General features: G+C 38.8%; 1 protein-coding gene across 6 annotated transcripts in view; it reads left to right on the top strand.

Annotated features, from left to right (window-relative positions):
* Positions 1–8,145, top strand: part of EIF4B (eukaryotic translation initiation factor 4B) — a 32,472-nt gene extending 24,327 nt beyond the window's left edge. The window contains exons 5-15 of one of the 6 annotated variants that reach the window (XM_063428471.1): positions 256–310; positions 842–988; positions 1,102–1,251; positions 1,851–2,051; positions 2,446–2,686; positions 4,741–4,835; positions 4,976–5,183; positions 5,658–5,716; positions 5,813–5,897; positions 6,403–6,469; positions 6,842–8,145. In XM_063428471.1, coding sequence (XP_063284541.1) covers positions 256–310; positions 842–988; positions 1,102–1,251; positions 1,851–2,051; positions 2,446–2,686; positions 4,741–4,835; positions 4,976–5,183; positions 5,658–5,716; positions 5,813–5,897; positions 6,403–6,469; positions 6,842–6,913 — 1,380 coding nt within the window. In that variant the 3' untranslated portion in view covers positions 6,914–8,145. Of the gene's footprint in view, positions 1–255; positions 311–841; positions 999–1,101; positions 1,252–1,850; positions 2,052–2,433; positions 2,687–4,740; positions 4,836–4,975; positions 5,184–5,657; positions 5,717–5,812; positions 5,898–6,402; positions 6,538–6,841 lie in introns of all 6 variants that reach the window. The other 5 variants (XM_063428469.1, XM_063428468.1, XM_063428467.1 and 2 more) reach the window with 5 other exon arrangements.
* Positions 8,146–24,312: the final 16,167 nt, after the last annotated feature.

The following is a 24,312-nucleotide window of genomic DNA, read 5'->3' as shown; positions in this document are numbered from 1 at the left end:
TGGTGCATAGGGATTCTCTACGCTTCTAGTACTTTTTTATATTTAATATATATATCTTTCATAGAAGCAAAAAAAAAGACACCACTCCAGCTGGTCGGTGTCAGTACTTTGTATTGTATATGTTCGGCTTGGGGTCTGTGCAAGAGATGCGTATAGCTTGAAAAATAATTTTATCGCCATAAAAGGTACAATTATATAACCTTTTATATAAAAAAATTCACTTTTTATATTATATCGCTTTTTTTTGTTTTGCAGTCTCTTGGGAACAGACGGATAAGAGTAGACATTGCTGACCAAGCACAAGATAAAGGTTTGTGTTTTTTTTTTGTTTTGTTTTCTTAATTCCTCTCTTAAGATCCTTTCCGACACCCAAGTTGTCCACTAATTTTTTTACTGTATTACGGTACCCTGGTTATCTTGGTGCTGCTCATCTTTCTACCCTTTTACACATTACATTTTGTTATGGTAACATTTTTATATAAGCACTTAATGTTATCAGATTTCGACCCCACACACTCATAATCTTCCCAAGTAAGAAACAATGAGACTGCCCCAAGAGTATTCTTTAAGCTGTCTCTTTAAGGCCAAATGGGGATAGTCATTTTCTTTTTTCCACTTGACTACATTTAGCAAAAAAGGTTTCACAATGCACAGCTTAGTATATAAGGCTCATTTGTGGAGCCATGCTATTATATGAAAGACAAACCTTGTGGGGCCCCTGTCCCTTCCAGTGTACAAATGCCCTTTACATTCCATTTTGGAAATCTCATAATATACATGTGACCAAAGGCTTATAGCACTGTAATGCTGATTTCTCCTCCTATTGCTTTCACATCGACAGATCGGGATGACCGCTCCTTTGGCAGGGATCGTGATCGTAATAGAGACTCTGACAAGACTGATTCTTCTGATTGGAGAGCGCGTCCTACTTCAGACACAGCTGATGATTATCCTCCGCGTCGTGGTGGTGATGATAGCTATGGAGACCGTATGTTGTTGTTTTTTTTTTTTTTGGTACTTACTGGTGCATGTTTACAATACAAGTGAATTAAGAATTCCAGGTAGCATTCCTCATACTTATTCCTTTTGAATTAAATATAGGATATCGTAGTGATCGTAGTGATCGATATGAATCAGATCGGTACCGGGACGGCCCGCGTAGAGATGGTGGTGGTGGTGGTGGCGGCGGTTTTGATAGAGACAGAGGAAGGGAACGATATGATGACCGTGATCGTCGTGATTATGATAGAGGTAAATGTTTATCACGCATGTTTCACATGTTACATAAATGTATGTGCTTAACCCCTTTACTATCGGTGTTTTTTGTTTTGTAAAGATTTAAATGAGCTTTATTTGATGCCTTACATACACATTCTTTATCTTGCAATGTTTCAGACAGGATCTGAAATATTCCCATAGAAGATTGGGGGGGGGGGGGGGAGAATTTTCGTCACATAGATTTGAAATTGCCTAATATCCGGTTAATGGGTTTTAGAAAACGGACATTTTAGCAACGGAGCTTCATAAAATTACCATCATAATCAAATGTCTGTGGGTTTGACATGATTTGTACTTTACAGGAATTGGCTAGTAGGGCTTTAAGGGTTGAGTTTTAGAAAATTAAAGGTAACACATGCATTGTCATTGTTGTGAGGGACGTCGTTTCAGTAGTATTTTATAGGGATTTTCATGCAGCTAAAGTTCAAGACTAACCTATTCAACCTAGAACCTACTGCAGTAAACACTTTAATGAATCATATCAAATAATATTGAAAATATACCTCCAAGAACCCTGACAATTCTGTGCCAAGAAACCCATTTGTAATTTTTCTTCACCATTGTCCACATAGGGTACGATTCACGTGGCGGTGGCGGCGGCGGCAGCAGCAGCAGCAGCAGCAGAAGAGCATTTGGCAGTGGTTATCGGAGGGATGATGATTACAGAGGTGGAGGAGATCGATACGGTGATAGATATGAGGAGCGGCGAGATGACCGATCAGACAAATGGAATGGTTTTTCCAGGAATGATGACACCAGGCGTGAAGAGAGAGGTAAGCATCTAACTGCATTGTTGCCATCGTTAGAACAGGCCATGTCTAAAAGACTTATTGTATCCCATTAAATTAGTGTCTTTAAAATATTGCCAGATGGAGCTATAAGCACATTTGGTAGCTGCTCAACTTTTCTTTTTGTAAATGCATTAGTTTTTCAGATAGTGTAAATAACCAAAAATGATGTATTTCTAATTAACCAATATAAACATACATCTGTATATAGCAACATTGTAATCTGAAAACAGTGGAAAATTTAAAAAAAAGCAGTTTTACATATCAAATAATGATTGTAATCATTTGGAAATAAATATTGGCATTGTTTAGCTATTATTATTATTATTATTGGTATTTATGCAGCTATCACATAACCTAGTCATAGCTTCCACAGCAGGTCCTACGCAGAGACCGAAGTTGAACCTTAAGCCACGTACTGCACCTAAAGAGGAAGAATCCACTGGGGGGTCTGCACCATCCAGTCGTGCATCCTCAATCTTTGGTGGTGCTAAGCCAGTGGATACTGCTGCTCGTGAACGTGAGGTCGAAGAACGATTGCAAAAAGAGCAAGAAAAGCTGCAGCAACGCCATTTGGATGATGATCGGCCAAGACAACTAGACAGAAAACCAAGGGAAAGGTGAGTCCTTACAAATTCGAGCAGTTTTGTTGCCTGAAACTACATCACTTTTATAAGTGTTACATTTGTATGTACCCCTACAGGATTTCATAGGATGAGCAGAGAGTTTGGTAAAAACACATGACCAATGCACAATCTGGTAGTTTTTAACCATCACATTTGTAATCATTGCATGTTTGTCATTCTTGGCCATTCATAGGCATATTTGTAATGTTGCATGAAATGTCTGGTAGTCCCAAAACTTTGCATTTTAAACACTTATATAACCGTGTGCATTTTTGCTGGCTTTTAGAATTTGCCATAAAATGAAGGTGTGTTTTCTGTCAATATCACTTGGACTCTTATCTTATTGCGACACATACTTCAACCATGATCCAAATCAGGTCTTTTACCGAAAACCTGGTCTCCCATGCAAAGTGTTTGGACAGTTATTGAAATTTTGTGTATTACTTCACTGCTCTGTTATTTCCTATTGAAGTGAATAGTACCTAGTCTCACAAATGTGATATAGCTTAACTTTTCAAGCTTTTAGTACACTTGGGAGGAAAAACGGGAGGTGTTAATTATTCTTGGAATAATTAACACCTTAAGTATGGAGGCAAATGTTCAAGTTCTAAACAAAAACAAAACCTAGAATTTGACAATATGTCTGTTAAACCATAAGTTACCTCTTTATATTAAATGCACCCACGCCTATTTATGTAATTTAGTTCAGGAGAATAGGGCTTCCATTTCACATAAGATATATTATTTCCACGTTCTGCGTGGCATTGTAACTGTGAATATCATGCTGTTTGACAGCAACTAAAATATACATTTGAATGCTGTTATGTTCCACGAGTACATAATCAGCTATGTACAGGTTTTGGAACGTTACAGGGTCAAATATAGGGCTGGCAAATTACATTATCTGGAGTTTCTGCCTGGGTTGTCAGGCAAATCCCCCAATATATAATTAATATAATATATAAATACACTTAGAATTATTTTTTTATATAAAGGTCTGTCCATGTAATATGAAAAATATACATTTATTTAAGAAGATACAAGAAACATTCTACATAGGATAAGGATTCCTCAGTCCCCTTTAAGGTAGGTACCTTGGGACCTCGCATTGTCCCCCTCCCTTCCCCCCAGCGTCTTTTCCACTAGGTCTACACATAGTACTTTGTATATTGGAATGCGTTTTAAAGTGTTGATGTATATGACAGAACAGTAAGATAGTGTGAGGGAGTGTTTATGTAAAGTGTTGGTAGTGGGACAGGAAACCCAAATCAATATTTAGTCCTCTATTCTTGCTGTTAAACAGTCTGATAATTCTGGCTTTAAACGTTTTTCTTTCTTGGGTATTTTTCAAACCCCCTTTCAGTACTTTGATTTTTAGGTCCTTCATTGAGTGGCCAGGCTGGGTAAAATGGTGTCCCACAGGAGTGCAGTACGATTTTTCTTTGTGGTGTTTAATGGAGTGTCTGTGCAAATTCATTCTGCCATTTAATTGCTGTGTGGTTTCCCCAATGTAGAATCCTAGGTGGCATTTGGTGCATTGAGTCATGTATATCACATTGCTGGATGTGCGGGAGTATGATCCTTTAATGCTGACATGTATAAAGTGTACCTGGTTGTTTTTTTTTTTGTGTTTTTTTTGTTTTTTTTTTTTTTTTTTTTACACACCTCCCTCTCCCCCCTCACTCTGATCTTCAGACGGATATTTAGGACCCTCTGCAAGAATGTTGTATATTTTCTATCAAACCTGTGTCTTATCTTATGTCGCTTTAACCCCCTGTATTACATCTTTGAATTAGAAATTCTTGCTCAGAAATGCCTCAGACTTGAGGAAAAAAGGTTTTACAAGATACAAGTTTTATATATACAACACTGGATTAATACAGCTACAATCTCTACTTGAACACTATGTATGTGTGTACAATAACACATGGTATCAGTGTTTTTTTGGTGTTTTTTTTTTTAATTCTGTGATCTAAATTCCACTCTATTCCATTCCTGTTTAAGATTATTCCAGCAATAAATTTATTTATCCTACATCTCCTTTACAGACACCCTAGTTGGCGTAGTGAAGATACTCAGGAACGTTCTAGGACTGGGAGTGAATCTTCTCAAACCGGCAACACTGGCTCTACTTCCTCTCGTAGTGAGTATAGCATTTGGTGTTTTGACGCAAGGCATTAACATTTACTGCGTACCATGTGTGTCAGTCTGATAAATATTGCATGCAATAAACAAATTGATTAATCAACAAGTAATTAATCTGTTTATAATCATTTATTGCAGTCTCAAGGAGGAGGGAGAGTGAAAAATCAGTGGAAAATGAAGTATTTGGTAAAGACGAGGATGTTCATTCTCCTAGCTCAAAAGGCCCTAAATCAGATTCTCCGCTCCCTTTGAAAGTCATGCCAGCCCCACCACCTAAAGAAAATGCTTGGGTCAAACGCAGTACAACAACCCCCACACGATCACTCAGTTCAGAATCTTCCCAAGGGTGAGTCTCTTAACGCTAAGTAAATGTGAGAGAATGTTTAGAATGTATTCAAAAGCAGATTTGTTATTCATTATAGTATGATTTGTTGAGAACTCAAAGTGAATTTGTAGAGTTAAACAAAAAAACAGCTAAAATGTTAAAATTAATCAAGGTGTTGTTCTAGTTTGGCTGTTTTGATCTACAATTTATGAAATAACACATGTGTTATCAACCTTGTTAAGGGTATTTTCAATGAACAAATATGTAAATTCACACCTTGAGCTGTCAATTATTTTGCACTCTAATTTCAGTGGCAAATAATTTCACAATATTCTGATACAAGAGAACATTTTGCCCAATGAAAAATTAAAAAGAATGTTCTCATGATAAGAACTTTGGCTGCAGAGGGCAAATATTCTGGCATAAGACATGTCAACCTACTTTTTTATATATATCTTCTCATAGCTGTGACTTAACCTGTTTGTTTCTTTCCAGTGGAGGAGAACGGCAGTCTGATTCAGACAAATGGTCATCCGGGACTGTGCAACAAAGAGGTAAAAAGAAAAACAAATGTTTGCCATCTGTGTGCACAGGGATTTCTGTGGTCGCCACAAAAATAAACTTGTATTTGGTTTTTTTTCTTTCTTTAGAAGATGAGAACAAAATAGATGATGTGGATCATGCATCAAGAACAGGTGGACGTAACATGGCAGACCGTGGCAGAGCACCTGATAAGTAAGAAATTTTAATGAAGAATGTTGATTTTCACCCTTACCCTTATTTTATTGAAAAAAGAAAAAAAAAAACTGTACACCGCCTACTTTAATTAGTACTTGCGCACAATGCGTTCTGTGATAGTCTTTGAATGTAAGATAACTACATTACTATCTCCATACTCAATTTCATCCATTAAAGGGAAGTGGAATAATTTGGCACACTCATCTGCAGCAAATGGATAGAAAGAAACTTTACTGTATCTCAGACTTCCATTAACTTTGCCAAGAAAAATCTGTGTGGTTACTAGGACACATGACATGTCATGATTCCCTTTTATTCCAGAAGTTTAGTCCTTAACCCCTTAAGGACCAAACTTCGTGAATAAAAGGGAATCCTGACATGTCATATGTTCTTAAGGGGTTAAAGGGTTAAATTTAAAGAATATTTTGTGCTAGTGTATCCTATCTATTACAAGATCTCTTTCAATTTGTATATTTAATTTACAATCTTGTTTCATTGATAGGAAAGACAAACGCAATGCAGACGAAAAGAGCGATATGGATACAATTCGAGTGGAGACGCAAGCAGCTGTAAGAAAATCTTCCTTAGAACTATGAAACCCATCCCTCTGACAGTCTACTTCACCTTCTCTGGAAAAGTGTGCTTTTAATTTACATTTTATTGTTGTGTTAACAGTACTACTGTGTGGCATCTTAAGAATTATTTGTATGGGACAATGGGGAGTTAAAGTATGTCCAAATTACTTGCAAAATTTGCAAAGTAACACCTAAAGTGTAACACAGAGTATTTTTAGACCATGTACATCTGAACGTTTCAGCTGAAGAAACCCGGTGTCACTTTTTTTTTTTCCCTACCAAATATTGGCATGTGCATGATGTGAATAACCAATCAACAACAATACCTTTTATCAAAACTTTTTTTTCCCCCTTCCTTTCTTGCAGAAATTCAGCCAAGCGAGTAAGTACGCAGCTTTATCCGTAGATGGAGAGGAGGAGTTTGACTACACAGAATAATCTGCGGAATATCCCTGTTCATGGAATCCTTTCACCCCCATTACCTTTATTTTCCCTTCTGCCCTGTTCCATGACAGTCATTGGCATATGCCAGGCAAGAAAAAGCAACATCCCTTCTGGCTCTCTGTCCCTCTTAAATCTAAAAGCAATCCAACCTCCACACCTCAGACAGTGATCTTCAGTTAGAAACACAATGAGCTGTTTGTTTCTTCTCTTGCATGCTGCTGCAGCTTTTTACCGTGTGTGTGCAGGATAGGAGGGGGGTGGAAATGCAGTGTGTGGCAAGGGAGCACTGGAACGCAGTCAACACATTAATTGGCAGTGAAGGCTGCAGAAAGCATCACTTGGTGTAACAGCTTCCTAAGCTGCACTCTCTCCTCCCTATTGTAAAAAGGTTACCTTTTTTTAAGCCAGGAAAACCATTGCTTTGCAGGGGCGCACATGAGTCTGAAAACTCCTAATTATCGTGGCTCACAGAGCTTTTATGGTTAATCTCCAGCAAATGGGTCCATAGAAAACACTTGCTGGTTGGGGATTATGATTACCTCCTTTTAGCAGAATATGTTAATGCAAATCAAATCTATTTTATGAAGCCTTAACTAGCAGCTTCAGTAGAGAAACAGGATGTGTTCAGATGCATGGTTTGCACTCTCATAGAACCAGGTACCAGATGCCTCTCGCCTCCGTGTGCCACAGATCAGTAAAAGTAGCCGTCCCAAATGATGGGGCTAAAACATTTCCCTTTAGAACATCCCCCTCCTCAGGCTTTCTTTTTGTAATGCTGTGGATTTGACGGAGACTGCTGTAGCAGTGATCTTTTCACAAGCAGGAACTTGCTCAGAATTTATTAGAAGTATTTAAAATATATGAATCAGGCAGTGGTCTTCTACCGAATCCCTATTCCTAGACCCTGTCTCATACAACATTTGGCCAATAATTTAAATCTGTCCTTTCAATTCCCTTTTACCTATACATCCCTAATTTATAACTGATGTACATCTGGGAGTTGTGTCTCTCTGGGACAAGCCTGCAATACCCTCATTTAAAAGTTTTACACTTCTCAAAAGTGTATTCCAAGAAATAAAGTAATCTAAAGGAAAAGAAAAAATACTTGTATTGATTTGTAATCTGGGAGATGTTTTATTATCATGTAAAAGTCCTTATCAACCCTCCTATTTTTTGTTTTTTTATCAGCTCTGTCCCGTATCAAATAAACTAATCTTTAAAATGAATGTTTTTTTTTTTTTACAGTGTGTCATTATGTATAATATATTTATTGCTATATTTCAGACCTTATCTGAAATATCTGCACGTTAGATATGATAGACATCATCATCAAAAATGGTTGCATATTTTGCTTTACTTTACCAACATATTTGAAATTATTTTTTAAAGCTAGCTTAGCGGTGGAATTCAGAGATTTACATAATGCTCTACTTGATCTTAATAATCCAACAAGCAGAGAAGAGATACATATCACCTTTTAAATTCTTTATTCTACTTGTGTGTTTTTAGGGGAGAGGAGGGAGGCAAACTTTTGACTCCAAAGCAGTTTATTAAGGCAAAATAATTTAATACATTTACTTTCCGTGATGTCACTGGAAAAAAAATAGTTTAACACCTCTATCCAAAAATATTTTTATTGTATCCAGTGTCAAGTATAGCAAGGTCCTTGTACTTACCACTTGAAAATCTGTAGCCAGACAAGGATAAAATAGCTTGAAGAGTTTTGTTTTTAACTATTTAGATTTAGATTTTCTGTAATGCTCCAAACATTCAAATGTACAGGAGAAAAATAAATTGGCAACTGTGATGCTCTTCCACTTGCATCCAGGAGATGGAGCTGCAGTCACTGTGTGTGCTCTAAAACATTAATTGCATCACATTCGGATTTGTCCAAAATACATCTGTAATCTGAGGAGTCTCCCAGTTGCTTTGCAAGTTTGGTTAGATGAAATTTTAACTATATTCACTCCCTAAACAGATTTGTATAAGTTGCAACTACTTGCCCTAATACAATATTGGTTCAGTGAAAAAACAAGGCTATATGTTGTGCCAAGTAGTCTATGAACACCTAAGTATTACAGATGTTATTAAAAAGATATAGTAAAATAATACTTAAAGCAGAACATTTGCACAGAACAGGTGGTGTTACCCTATGATACCTTAAATATAAATAAGTTGTTTAACCCTATTGAATTCTTGTGTTTTAATTGTATTTGTTTTTGTTATTCATTGAAAATAGAATTGTTTTTAGAAACCCATCGAGCACCATAGCCACTACATTGCATTGTAGTGCTTATGGTACTAAAAGTGCTCTGGAACAATGAAACAATATTCCTGATTCTCTTCACTTGCAATGTTTGTCTTGGCTTTGCCTTGTCTGAATTGTAATTTGTTAAAGAGAAAAAAGCATCTAGCGGAGGAAAAAAGGTTATACAAGTTATCGAGCAGTGCCTCGCTTTGCAGCTCTTTTCAAATGTATTCTGATACTCAATCCCCATCTTTTAAACTCTAACAATGTGTTTTGGAGGGAATTTAAAAATGACACTCTTAAACCCCTCCGTATCCTATGAAACCTCCACTGTAACTTGGGTTCTATTCCTATCCTTGACAGAGCAGGTAGTCGCTTCTTAAAGCTGGAGTGAGGGGATTCCTGTCTGCACTGACAGCTTGTTAGCGATGTTTCCATCTCAGTAAGGCCTTGTTGTAGCTCTGGAATACATGCTGAGAGCGTGTTTTATTTATCGGCTTTGCGTAATTATTGCTGGATGCAGGAAGTGGTGTGGGTGGGCTTGGAGTGCACTGCTGGAAGGTTTTTACGGTAGAACTCATGTCCAGGTGATGTCCCGTTCCACTTAAGAGTGCTATGCACGAAATGATCTGAGCATTTGGTGCCAATATTTGAATTGGAATTCTAAGTCCAGCACTATTAAAATACCCAGCAAAAGCCTCTGGCTAGTACGATTTGGTGTGCTCTCACATGCCATCTAGCACAATGTGAGGCTTATTATGGTATGAAAGGTTTCTTTTATAAGCCTTAAAACTCAATCTTTTATTATGTACTTACACATTTATTTTATTACATTTGCAGTATGTCCAATCCACTGGAGTCTAGTGCCAAGCCAGTAGAGAAAGGCAAGGCAGTGGTAAATATATACACCAAAAACAAGTAGAAAATAGGCGCTAGTAAAGAAATTGTCTAAAAGTCTAAATACAAATATCAAGAAATATTATAAAAACAGAAAAAGCTGCACCTTAACAAGTGTAAAGCTCCAACACAACACTCTTACAATTCAAAACAACTCCAAATAAAGGTGCGCTCTTTAAGACCAAATTTCTAAAGTGCCAAATGTGCAGTTTGTGAGAAAGTGCACTCAGTGTTAAACAAAATTATACATACATATATGCGTCCTCTCCAATAGCAATGAACATATAAAAGGGAGAGACAAAAAAACAATAATAGTGTAAATCTATTTTAAAAGACTTATTAGTACTTAATAGATTTACACTATTATTGCTTTTTTGTCTCTCCCTTTTATATGTTCATTGCTATTGGAGAGGACGCATATATGTATGTATAATTTTGTTTAACACTTTGAGTGCACTTTCTATATTTTTGCACTTTATCACAAACTGCACATTTGGCACTTTAGAAATTTGGTCTTAAATACACAGCACACCTTTATTTGGAGTTGTTTTGTAAGGCAGTGGTAAAGACCAAACATTTAGTCTCTTCATCCTGCAATTGGCCCTTACCAAATACAAAATTAAGCCCTGTGCTCAAGCTCCTCGGTGACCGCAATAACTATAGTACACATCACCCCTGATCCATGCAATAAAAATCAAAGAAAAAAAGTTGTTTGTGCACTATCCCAAATCTCTACACACATTCAAATAACGAGGATTTTCAGTATCACTCCAATGGCCATTAAAGTGTAAGCTCACCTGCCATGTCAAGGCAACAATTCATAGGTGACATTTACCTTGCTGCTTTCAGTTAGAAGGCAAAATCTCTGAAAGGACATAGGGCTACAAAAAGTTTACATAGTATGTTCTAAAAAGCAAGCATGTCAAACTAGCACGGGCAAAATAAACAAGGTTTAAGTTTGTGGGCTGCAAAAAAAAAAAACAATCTTACATTTTCATAGAAACATAGGTGTGTTTTTGAAAAGTTCAGTATGAAAAAAACAGCATTCTCCTCTATACTAAATCCCAGTCCCACTCCCCTCTCTAAACCCCAGCCCTTTTTAAAAAAAAAAAAAAAAAAGGCCAACAAGCACACTCCACTCTCATATGCGACTCCAGAGTCCAGCCTTTGGTATACCCCCAATGGCGCTGTTCCAACCGCTACTCCTTGAAACTGTGAAGGTGGAGCACGTTGCTGTCATGGTGGAATGTGACGTGGCGTTGCCTGCCTCTGTGCACCTCCAGGTCCTCCATTATTTAGCTAAGGCCATCACAACACTAACCAACAGTTCCCAACCTTTGGGAGCTGGTCTGGGGTCCAGTGGTGATCTCTTTTGGGAGCTCTCCCTTCCTGCTCCCTCACGCACGCAGTTTAGGGATACCGGATGCCGCAATGTCATGTTCTGGCATCACTACAGAGGGCATGAGGGAGCTGGAAGACAGCTCCCTCAGTGCCGCCATCGACCTCTCCTCCCCGGCCGGATACATTTTAGCAGAGTAGGCACCTTCAATGTGGGGAGATCAAACTCATGGCTCGCCTGGCCGCAAAGATATTCATTGTGGGCCGTGAGTATGATATAAAGGTGTTTTAAAGAGACCTGTGATGAAAATGAGGGTTGAAATGTCTACCTTCTTCAATTGGTTTAAGTCCAATTTACAGCAGACCTTTCTAAACATCTGCTCTGCTATTTATGCAGTCTTCCCAAGCACATAGATCTCTGGTGGTACTATAGTCAAAGAAAAGATCAAGAATCTAACTTTGAAAGTTCTTCCGCTCAGAAAGGGCTTCCTTAACTCCTCTGAGAAATCGGTTTCAGACAAAAATATTCACAAGCTTAATAATGAAGTTAACTGCGTGATGAATCAGGATGAAATGCAGAAACCCAAAAAGTCTAAGGCCTTTCCTTTTCTCCAAACTTTTAAGAAAACCATGTTCATAGAGTAGCAAACTCCGCATGCTTTTATCACCAAGCACTTTAAGACTATCTTCTCCCTAAAAGAAGAAAAGAACAAGCTAGAAGACTTACCTAAGGTTGCTGTACCATTTCCAAATGAAGTAGAGAGACCACCTTACCTGAAGGTGACACTGGTAGCTTCCAGGATGCAATGGATAATAAAAGCTGAGTCCAGTTTTAGAATCCTCTGATTGTGTAGCTCAAAGTAAAGTACTTATTATGCAGGCATCAGTGCCCTAAGCTCAAGCGATGCTCACTTGAATCTTTAAAATAAGTCTCCAATCAAGCATTCACAATGTTAAATTTCCTATGCCACTTCTGAATCCTTTAAGCTTTCTGCTAGAGATATGGACCTTGCCATGGTAGTTCAAAGTGTGATATGGCCAAAAAACTGAAAAGCTGAAACAGCTTCTAAACATTCCCTGTGTGATTTATAAGGCAGACCTCTGGATTCCTGGGTGCCGTCATTGATCCAATAAGGCTACAAAATCAAAAGGGCAGTGTGACGAGAGCAATCTCGCCACATTGCATTGGAGAAGCCTGGCTGCCCGCCTGCTGCCTTTGGACTATGGCCCTGGGAGATTGGGCCCTTTAACCCCTTAAGGACCAAACTTCTGGAATAAAAGGGAATCATGTCATGTGTCCTTAAGGGGTTAAAAACAGTATTCGGCCATACCAGAGTGTATGTCACTCATTCTGGTCCTTTAAATACAGTGGGGTCATTTGGTACTTGCCCTGTGTGAGCTGTGGTAACCCAGATAGCTATGCCATGGAGCCTATTCGTGTGATTAAAGACTTTGGCTCTATGGCGATTAAACTATTCGGTTGGTCTGAGTGCCATTCACCTAATAATGTGCACTCAGACCTGAGCTATCTGGGGATATGTGAAATGTCTGTGTGTTATGTGTAAAATGTGACTTTATGTATTTTAAAGTGTTTTATGTCGTTTTGCAACCATGTGGTTAATGGAGTCTGCCTCTAGTCCTGGATAATTGGATTACTTCTCCAATTATCTCCAAGGCAGAAGGGAGGAAACCAGGATGCATTGTGGGGATGTTTTTTCTGCCAGCCAGGGGGAACAAAAGATACTTTTACTAACTTTTGAACCCCTGGTCTGATTCATGCCATTTTTTAATATGTTGTTCCCCTGAATGGATTGATTGAGGATATGTATTTTTATGTGAATGTGATGTATGGTATTAAAGTTACAGAGTATGTGTGGAAACTGTATTTTTACTGTATGTATAATGGGATTATGTGTCACACTAAGGGGAGGGGATGTGTGGGTTGCACCCGTGATACTATTGGTTATTTTATGCCTCCCCCTGGGTGTGGCCTGTATGTGTACTCATGTAATAAAAACCAGGCTGGGTGCCCCAGCACCTCAGACCACTGCTTGACCTTCAACACGGAGCCTTGTCTCGTTCTTGGGGGGATTCACTGTATGCTGTTGGAGATTGATTGCTAGGAGTGTAAGCTGATGTCTGCTTTTCCTATTCATCTGCTAGCAGCTATTCGTGAGGTTCCAGCTTGGAGTGCTATCTTATTCCCTGGTATGCAGTTCGAGAGTTTGATGCATTCACCTATATCCAATTCGTGAGTTTTGATGTTCTGCAGTAGCTGTGCCTTTCTGAGAAAAGGGGATTATCGCCTAAACGGATTTTAACCCCTCATATGCTGAAACTGTCCGTTACAGGCAGGATGTCCAAATAATATCAGACAATGAGTAACAGTGGCTTACATCAACAAACAAGATGGAATTTGTTCAATTTCCTTACAGGTTTCTGAGACAGCATCATGACCTGGGCAGAGAATAATATCAAATCAGACTGGTCCATCTCTTCCAGGTATTTTATGGAATTATGAAAAGATTCCGACACTCTGTGCTAGATCTGATGGATTTACAACTAAACAGAATAGTGAAGGCTTTTGCATCCATCCCGAAAACCCTAAATCTACAGTTGCAAGAAAAAGTATGTGAACCCTTTGGAATGATATGGATTTCTGCACAAATTGGTCATAAAATGTGATCTGATCATCATCTAAGTCACAAAAATAGACAATCACAGTCTGCTTAAACTAATAACACACAAAGAATGAAATGTTGCCATGTTTTTATTGAACACACCATGTAAACATTCACAGTGCAGGTGGGAAAAGAATGTGAACCCATAGACTAATGACCTCTCCAAGAGCTAATTGGAGTGAGATGTCAGCCAACTGGAGTCCAATCAATGAGATGAGATTGGAGGTGTTGGTTACAGCTGCCCTGCCCTATAAAAAACACACACCAGTTCTGGGTTTGCTTTTACGAGAAGCATTGCCTGATGCGAATGATGCCTCGCACAAAAGAGCTCTCAGAAGACCTACGATTAAGAATTGTTGACTTGCATGAAGCTGGAAAGGGTTATAAAAATATCTCCAAAAGCCTTGCTGTTCATCAGTCCACGGTAAGACAAATTGTCTATAAATGGAGAAAGTTCAGCACTGCTGCTACTCTCCCTAGGAGTGGCTGTCCTGTAAAGATGACTTCAAGAGCACAGCGCAGACTGCTCAATGAGGTGAAGAAGAATCCTAGAGTGTCAGCTAAAGACTTACAAAATCACTGGCAAATGCTAACATCCTTGTTAGCGAATCTACAATACGTAAAACACTAAACAAGAATGGATTTAATGGGAGGATACCACAGAGGAAGCCACTGCTGTCCAAACAAAACATTGCTGCACGTTTACAGTTTGCACAAGAGCACCTGGATGTTCCACAGCAGTACTGGCAAAATATTCTGTGGACAGATGAAACCAAAGTTGAGTTGTTTGGAAGAAACACACAACACTGTGTGGCGAAAAAGAGGCACAGCACACCAACATCAAAACCTCATCCCAACTGTGAAGTATGGTGTTTGGGGCTGCTTTGCTGCGTCAGGGCCTGGACGGATTGCTATCATTGAAGGAAAAATGAATTCCCAAGTTTATCAAGACATTTTGCAGGAGAACTTAAGGCCATCTGTCTATCAGCTGAAGCTCAACAGAAGATGGGTGTTGCAGCAGGACAATGACCCAAAGCATAGAAGTAAATCAACAACAGAATGGCTTAAACAGAAGAAAATACGCCTTCTGAAGTGGCCCAGTCAGAGTCCTGACCTCAACTCGATTGAGATGCTGTGGCATGACCTCAAGAAAGCGATTCACACCAGACATCCCAAGAATATTGCTGAACTGAAACAGTTCTGTAAAGAGGAATGGTCAAGAATTACTCCTGACCGTTGTGCACGTCTGATCTGCAACTACAGGAAACGTTTGGTTGAAGTTATTGCTGCCAAAGGAGGTTCAACCAGTTATTAAATCCAAGGGTTCACATACTTTTTCCACCTGCACTGTGAATGTTTACATGGTGTGTTCAATAAAAACATGGCAACATTTCATTCTTTGTGTGTTATTAGTTTAAGCAGACTGTGATTTTCTATTGTTGTGACTTAGATGATGATCATAGATTTGTCTCTTACAGAAAAAGGAAAAATTATATAAGGGTGGTGGTATCGTTCTTATAGAAGGAAAAAAAAAAAAGAGGCAATGTGTCAATAATGGACTGGGATCCAACACACAGAATGTAGATAAAGGGTGATGTATACCGGACTAACGTATAAGAATATGGGGTAGTCAAATTCAAGCCGAGGTCAAGGAGTACAGAAATCAGGATAAGAGAGCAAGCCAAAGCCGGGTCAAGGAGTATAGAATGAAGAATAGTCTCAAACGAAGCCAAGATCAAAAGCTGAAATACAGAATACGAACTAGCACTACATAGTTACATAGCTGAAAAGTTCAGCCTTCCTCACATTTGTTTTTCCAAAAGAAGGCAAAAAAAAGCAGTTAGAAGCACTTCCAATTTTTTTTGCAACAAGCTAGGAAAAAAAATCCCTCTTAACCCCAGAATGGCAGTCAGATTTATCCTTGGATCAAGAAGCTCTTACCCTACATTGAAAGATTATATCCTTGAATATTTTGTTTTTGCAAGTATGCATCTAGTTGCTGTTTGAACATCTGTATGGACTCTGATAAAACCACTTCTTCAGGCAGAGAATTCCACATCCTTATTGTTCTTACCGTAAAAAAATAAAACTTTCCTTTGCATTGGACAAAATCTTCTTTCTTCCAGTCTACACGCATGATCTCGTGTCCTATGTAAAGTCCGGTTTGTGAATAGATTTCCACACAATGGTTTGTATTGGCCCCGAATATATTTGTATAATGTTATCATATCCCCTCTCAGGTGATATTTTTCTAAACTAAATTGGTTTACATTTGTTAACCTTTCTTCATAGCTGATTTGTTCCATTCCTTTTATTAATTTTGTAGCCTGCCTCTGCACTTTCTAGTGCCATAATATCCTTCTTTAGAACAGGTGCCTATAATTGCACAGCATATTCAATATGTGGTCTAACCAGTGATTTAAGAGGAGGCAAAATGATATTCTCATCCCAAGAATGAATGCCCTTTTTCATGCATGACATTACCTTACTGGCCTTAGCCACTGCTGATTGACATTGCACATTGTTGCATAGTTTGTTGTCTACAACAATTCCCAAGTCCTTTTCGTGTGTTGTTATCCAGAATTCACTTCCATTAAGGGTATACGTTGCTTGTGCATTCTTTATGCCAAAGTGCATAACTTAGCATTTTTCACCATTAAATTTCATCTGCCATTTGAGTGCCAAGTCCCCCAGTCTATCTAAATCCCTCTGCAGCAAAGTAATATCTTGCTCACATTGTATTATTTTACAGAGTTTTGTGTCATCTGCAAACACTAAAACATGACTTTCAATGCTTTTTTTCAAGATCGTTTATAAGCATGTAAAATAGAAGGGGTCCCTGCGAACGCTGAGGGACACCACTTGCCACCTCTGTCCAGCTTGAAAATTTACCGTTAATGACAACTCTTTGTACTCGTGTTCTACCCAAGAACAAGCATTTTCATCTACACCGATTTCCTTGAGTTTGAACACTAATCTATTGTGTGGAACTGTATCGAATGCCTTGGCAAAATCCAAATAGATCACATCCACTGCAACACCCTGATCTATACTTCAACTTACTTCTACGTAGAACGCAATCAAGTTAGTCTGACATGACCTGTGCTGCATAAAACCATGCTGATTTTTGCTGATAACCATGCTCTTCTCAAGGAATTCTTGAATATTATCCCTTAATAACTTTTCAAATATTTTCCCAGCCACAGAAGTTAAGCTCACAGGTTTATAATTTCCAGGCAAGGATTTTGAACCCTTTTTGAATATAGGAACCACATCTGCATTCCTCCAATCCTCCGGAACACTTCCTGAAAGAAAAGAATCTTGAAAGATTAAAAACAGAGGTTCACTTATTTCTACACTTAGTTCCTTAAGTACTCGTGGATGGATACTGTCAGGCCCTGGAGCTTTGTTCATATTAACTTTCTCTAGTTGCTTCAGCACGTTGTCTTGAGTTAACCAATTACAATTATTCTGCAAGTTTTTAACAGAAATCATTTGCACATCCATTGTCATGGGTTCTTCCTTGGTATATACGGAGAAGAAATAGTTATTTAAAATTTCTGCCTTTTCCTGGTGTTCATTAACTAACACCCCCCATTTCAGTTTTAAGTGTACCTACACTTTTTATTTTTATTTTATTTTATTAGAATTTATGTACTTAAAGAATCCTTTGGGGTTGGTTTTGCTCTCTTTAGCTATCATTTTTTCATTTTGAAGTTTAGCAAATTTAATCGCCTTTTTGCACGCATTATTGGCTTCCTTATATCTTTTATAGGATGCATCTGATTTGTCCGATTTAAATGCCCTTTTCTTATTTTTAATCTCTTGTTTTACTTCTCTACTGAGCCACATTGGTTTTAATTTGTTTCTTTTATATTTATTACCCAATGGTACATACTGAGAAATGTACCTTCCAAATATTTGTTGTAAGATGTTCCATTTATCCTCAGTGTTCTTTTCACTAAAGAGTTTATGCCAGTCAATATATTGTAAAGCTACCCTTAACTTATAGAAATTGGCCTTTTTAAAATTATATGTTTTAGTACACCCCATGTGCTATTTCCCAAGTGCTCACCTACTTGAATGTTGGTCAAAAGATCAACGTTGTTTGTTAAAACCAGGTCCAGACAAGCGTCCTTTCTAGTTGGTGCTTGAAGTATTGGGAACCACAACAGAACAAAGAACCTAGCCCTTTGAATCATTTTTATACTGTGGCTTGTTAGGATGATAGTCATGCTCCCATGACTGAAGGGGACCTGCAACATCATGTGAAAGGTGAGTACCATAAGGGACAACCCTGGTCACCACTGAAGGGACCCTGACACTTTTGGTCTCTTTAAGAAGCCATTCCAGCAGTCAACTGGGCAAAGTCAAGAATGAGACCATTACTGAAAAACATTCTTGCAACATTGAACAGAGAGCAGTTGTCACTAGATCAACTTATGAAAATGAAACTGGATACAATACCTCTTAACTCGGCCATTTCTGAAAGTTCAGAGATTCAGAAAACCAGAAGTAGCTCTCATGGTCTCAAGACGCAACAGAAAAGTAAAAAATATGCTTTAATCAATGGCTCAGACAATCCAGATTTCATAGATACTTTATCAATTCATTGGTATTTTCATCTGGCAATTGTATTGCTTCCAATTCCCTTTATTCCAAGAGACGATAATCCACGGTAATACAAAACTAATCACAATAATACCTTTCTGGCCCAAGAAAAGTTGGTTATTTCTTCTCCTATCACCAGGAACAGTTTGGTTCCTTCCTTTGTCAGAACACATCTTAGAATACAGCCTAGTGCATCTGAAGACACTGAAAACATTCAGCATTATGTCTAAACTGCAGATTTTAAGTTCCAAAGATTTTAAGTCCTGATGTCCTAAATATTCTGGTTTCAGCCAAGAATTCAGTCAGAGGTTTGCCTTCGGATCATTTGATGGACAGGTTCTTCAGAGTAGTTTCCAACTTGCTTACTACTACATTTATTTCTCCTCTCCCTAGGTCCATATATTTGCCAGAAATCATCTGGCTTATCTCCTCCTCTCCATATTAAAGAAATGCCAACCTCTTGGGCATCAAAAGCCTTCACTACTCTGGCGCACCTATGCAATGTAGCCTCGGGGGGTCTTTTATCCACACTTTTGCTAAACGATACAGATTAGGTATAATGACCTTTGAGGACATTGTTTTTGGGCACAAAGTGCTTCAAATGTTTTCTCGAGGGAAATGCCTAAATTTTTAATTACCGTAAATTTATTTTTCCCTAAGATTAGAGTTAGTGCACTTCTGTTTCCTTGCCATATTTAATCAATTATATTTTTGCATCAGTTTAGTAAGTACAAAAATGTCTTTATCAAAGCAGTTTCCAATTAAGCTCCATCAATTTGGGAAATAGTCCATCATTGGCATCTGAACTCGGTACCTACGGCACTCTATGTACCACTATTTGAACCCTAGTCAACTATCAACATGTCATGGGAAAAAAAAACATACAGGGGCAGTACTTTGGCCAAAAGACTAGGATAATTACAAGCCCTAACGCATGTTTGTGACAAAACCAGAGATTTTGCCCAAGTATAACTATTCCTTGTTTGCCTAGTCCCATTTGTTTATTACTTTGTGCTCCATGTATTTCGTCTGTTGGTTCGTCTGATTAAAAACCACCGAACCCCCAGACCACCCTCAAGTGAAGTGTGCCGCTAATTGACCACACAGGCTTGTTGTGAACCACAGTGAAACTGCCGAACAGATGGGTGGTCGTCGTTCCTATGCACGCACATGTGGCGGCAGCCATCTTGTCTGTCGAACAAAACCGCGGTGTCTTTTCGTCGAGTGCGTGGAATTATTTTCGGACACTCGACGGCATGAACACCGCTAGGACTTCCATATGTTTTTCATTTCGTACGGAAACTACCGAACAGAGCGGCATTCTCCAGAAATAAAGATACGAACGGGGGAAATATCACAAACTAAGTGACAAACCAGCAAAGTTGATATTTCGTGTGTTTTACAAGTCCCAACCTATATAGGCTGCACAGCTAAAAACTCTGGAACTCTTTTGGGCAGGCGCCTCATGTGTAGCCGGCTAAACTTTGACTTCCATAAAAATCCCAAACCCCTAAACCGATCTGGGTGATTTTTGGCTATCAGGGGAGATATCACTTTTGTGGGGTTGCCATGTTGTTTAGGGATACCAGTAAAATATTGTACTTTTTGTGCGGGGAGATAATTGAGTTAGATAAGCTCAGCTCTAGATTCAATTATCTCCCCAAGCACAGAAGAGGGAGTTTTCAACTGTAAAAGGGGAGTGTTGTAAAACTGTAAAAACATGTTGATTGGTGTAACAGCTTTGTCACCCTGTGCCCCACAAGGTCCAAGGGGCGTACCCCTTGCATGGGGAATTGTCATAAAAGGCCAGCCTGTGGCATCCATTAAACAGTTGGTGTTTCCCCTTCATGAAGTCTTGGCTCAAGTTTGGGGGATTGAGAGCTATTATCACTACTTTGCTCTATTTCATCTGGGATTTCGGGAGAAGCTGCAAGGATCTCTCCTACAGGGATACTAGGATCCGTTACAATGTTGAACTTTATTTGGCTTTTTAATTGGATAAAGTGGTGCATAGGCTACCTCATTCTTTTTGTCCAAAAGTCTCTTCAGTGCATAATTTTGAATTAGGAGATGTTATCAGTGTTTTATCAGAATCTTGAGAAACATTAAAGAATTAGAGCTCCATTCTTTGAATGTGCAAAGAGCTCTTTCAAATTTTTTTTTAAATGGAATCCAGCATTCTCGTCTGTCCAATCACCTTATTATCGCATATCAACGTGCAACAAGGGTAAAACCGCTTTAAAGCTACCCTGGCTAGGTTAATCGCTCTCTCTTCAACTTATATAGGCTCCTTAGACTAGATCAATGTTTGTATACACCAAGGTTAAACAGATGTCCAGCCCCGGTATATACCGTAGTGGAGCGCTTAAGGAAAGTCAGTGAGATGGACAACAATACTCACATCCAATATTTGTAGGTGGTTAATAACAAGAAAAAAGAGAGAGAAATAAAATATAGTGTAAATATGTGGAGGGATTAATTTCAGATATAGGTTGTGGAGAATTCCAATTGCTAGAGCCTCTATTGCCTTCTTTCCACTGAGCGGAACGGTTCGGGTTGGTACAGTTTGGAAGGTTTAGAATGGTCCAGCCTATTCAGGTGAGCGTTTCCACTGCAAGTCGGACCGCCAGGGGCCATGCGGGGCTTAGAAAAAATGCATAGCGTGTCATTTGTTGTGAGCATTGACGTTTTCTTGTCCGCCAATCAATGGATTGTATAGTGTGATGCTAGTAGCTCCGCCATAACCGTACCGTACCATTTCCTATGGCCCTACATCTGAAGGAGGACCATGAATGGTGCGGTACGGTTCGGTTGAATGGGCCACTTTTATAATGGAAACACTCAAAATAGCGTACCGAACCGATCCGCTCAGTGGAAACGAGGCATAATAGGACAGGCACAGATCACAAACACTTCTGTGCCGTCTGGTGGCACTTAACCCTTTTTTAGCTTGCTAGTTTCCCTCAGAAAAGACAGAAACAGAAATACTTCTTTGGTGCAGTATATAGTGACCCAATGGTTATATCACTTTAAAAAGCAAATCAGTGCTCACCTTTACCAGAGCCCCTGGTACCTGACTCTGGGTATATACACTTGAGTGCCTGTAAAGGAGGCACCACCCTTAATGGCAGGAATCAGAAATTGAGATAGTCGAGTAGGAACTTTAAAAATATATATTTATTACAAACAAAATAAAATGTATAACATACAAGTAAAAATAGTAATTGTAATTATCCCTGAGTGGACTCCTCTCACCAAGACGCGTTTCTCCCAGTGTCTTGGGCTCTCAATCGGTATAGTGTACCAGCTGCTTCCTCCTGATATTAAGTATCTTCATCAATGTCCCCATGGTCCGTTTGAATTGACGTCCTCCAATAGTAAAATTACAACAATAAACTCCTTAATCAATAGATTTTCCCCATCTGTGTATTGGGCTCACTCACGGCGCCATCCATGGCGTCACTTCCGGTCCTGACGCGGCCATTACCCATAAGGGCATTCCAGTTGCGACGGCTATCCCGAAAGTGATGCGTTCGTCTCCGACACCGCTTCAATCCTCCTCCCACGCCCACATGCTTGCATGCTGGAAGGTGTAGTTCAGATTGCCCTTATATCTATCCCGTGCCATTTACTCGCACAAAAATAAAAGAAAATGGAAAAAAGGGGAGAAAAGGGAATAAAAATTAAAACATATTCTTCAGATGTAAATATGAATTATCTACTCAAGCAAAACATGCAATAAAAAGAGCTCCTCCATATGTATCATAACATGTGGAAATGTTCTTAAAGAGACACATAGTTAAAGGAACAGTAATATGTAAAACCAAATTACATCATTTCAATTGATTACAATAGTGTCTCTTGGCTTTCTCTTATACTGACAAAATCCCAGTGTCTTATTTGATGACTAGACTTATTAAATAGTTCAAATTGTGAATGTAACAACTTCAATTTTGACAATCCTTTTAGTACATGAAAAACTTAGATAAAATAAAAAAGACTACCATATATACTCGAGTATAAGACGAGTTTTTCAGCACATTTTTTGTGCTGAGAACCCCCAACTTGTCTTATATTCGAGTGAGTGTCTGTATTATGGAAACTTACATTGCCATAATACAGACAAGGACCACCGGGCTCATTACAAGCCCGGCGGTCCTGTTGGGGGCTGGCAGAGAGCTGTTACTTACCTTTCCTGCAGCTCCTGTCAGCTCCCTTCTCTCTCCTCCGGTCAGCTCCCTCTGCAAGTCTCGCGAGAGCCGCCGGGGTTAGAGCTCCGCGCGGCACTCACACCATGAGACTTGCAGAGGGAGCTGACCGGAGGAGAGAGAAGGGAGCTGACAGGAGCTGCAGGAAAGGTAAGTAAACACTTCCTGCCAGCCCCCTCCACTGAACAGCCAATGCCACTGGACCACCAGGGAATGAGAGCCCCCCTCCCTGGCCAGCTAACAAGCAGGGAGGGGGGACGATAAAAATGTAATATAAAAAATATATATATATTAAAATAATAATAATAATAATATAAAATATATTAAAATAATAATAATAAATAATATAAAAAAATAATAAAAATGCCCACCCCCCACCAAGGCTCTGCATCACACACACATACACACACTGCACTCATACACACTAATTTTTTGGGGATCTAATTTTATTTAGAAATTTAGCAGTAGCTGCTGCATTTCCTACCCTAGTCTTATACTCGAGTAAATACGTTTTCCCAGTTTTTTTGTGGTAAAATTAGGGGTCTCGACTTATATTTGGGTTGACTTATACTCTAGTATATACGGTACTCATAAAAAATGACACAGTTCTAAATCGTTGTTTAGTGCTTTTGGGAGTAGAGTCTCTAGATTGAAATCCAGCGCATCTCACACTGGCCCATTTTCTTAGTATAATCTTCCCCCCTCTAATTGGCCCTTACTAATTGAATTTCCATACATTTCAAATGTAACGGGTCCTGATTGTGAATCTCTTTAAAATGAGCTGACACACTAGGTTTTAAAAATCATTTTTTTATGTTCCTTAAATGTTCTTGTACGCAGGTTTTTAATGGTCTTGATGTCCTCCCCACATAGCCTAAACCTCAAGAACACATAATGAGGTATATAACCCCTTTCGAGTGACAGGTGATAAGATCCTTGATCTTATGCTTATCATTAACATCAGATGGTTTACTGAATTCTTTCTGGTACCTCTTTCTACTTCCTGTATTTCTACAAGCAATGCAGGTACCACATCCATAGAATCCCGCTGGCTCATTAAACCTGTTTAGTCTTTTATTGGGTCTAATGTGGCTGTGTGTCAGATTTCTTTTTAAATTAGGAACCCCTTTGAAAATTATCAAAGGTTTTTTGGAGAGTTTGTTGTTCAAAGTTTCATCTTCTCTTAAGATGGGCCAGTATTTATTTACAATCCTTCTAAAATTATAGCTTATGCAGTTGTAATCGCAAATTAGTTCTACCTTATTCTCATTTTCTACTTCGTTCTTCTGTTTATATTCCAAAAGGGGCAGTCTTTCCATCTTTGTTACATCATTATAAGCTTTTCTCAGGGTCTCTTCCTTATATCCCTTTTCTCTAAAATCTTTTACAATCTTACATGATTGCTCTTGA

This window comes from Pelobates fuscus, chromosome 1, assembly GCF_036172605.1.
Source record: "Pelobates fuscus isolate aPelFus1 chromosome 1, aPelFus1.pri, whole genome shotgun sequence".
NCBI classification, from domain to species: Eukaryota; Metazoa; Chordata; class Amphibia; order Anura; family Pelobatidae; genus Pelobates; species Pelobates fuscus.
The sequence above is the reverse complement of the archived record's forward strand: the minus strand, read 5'-3'. Positions and strand labels throughout refer to the sequence as shown.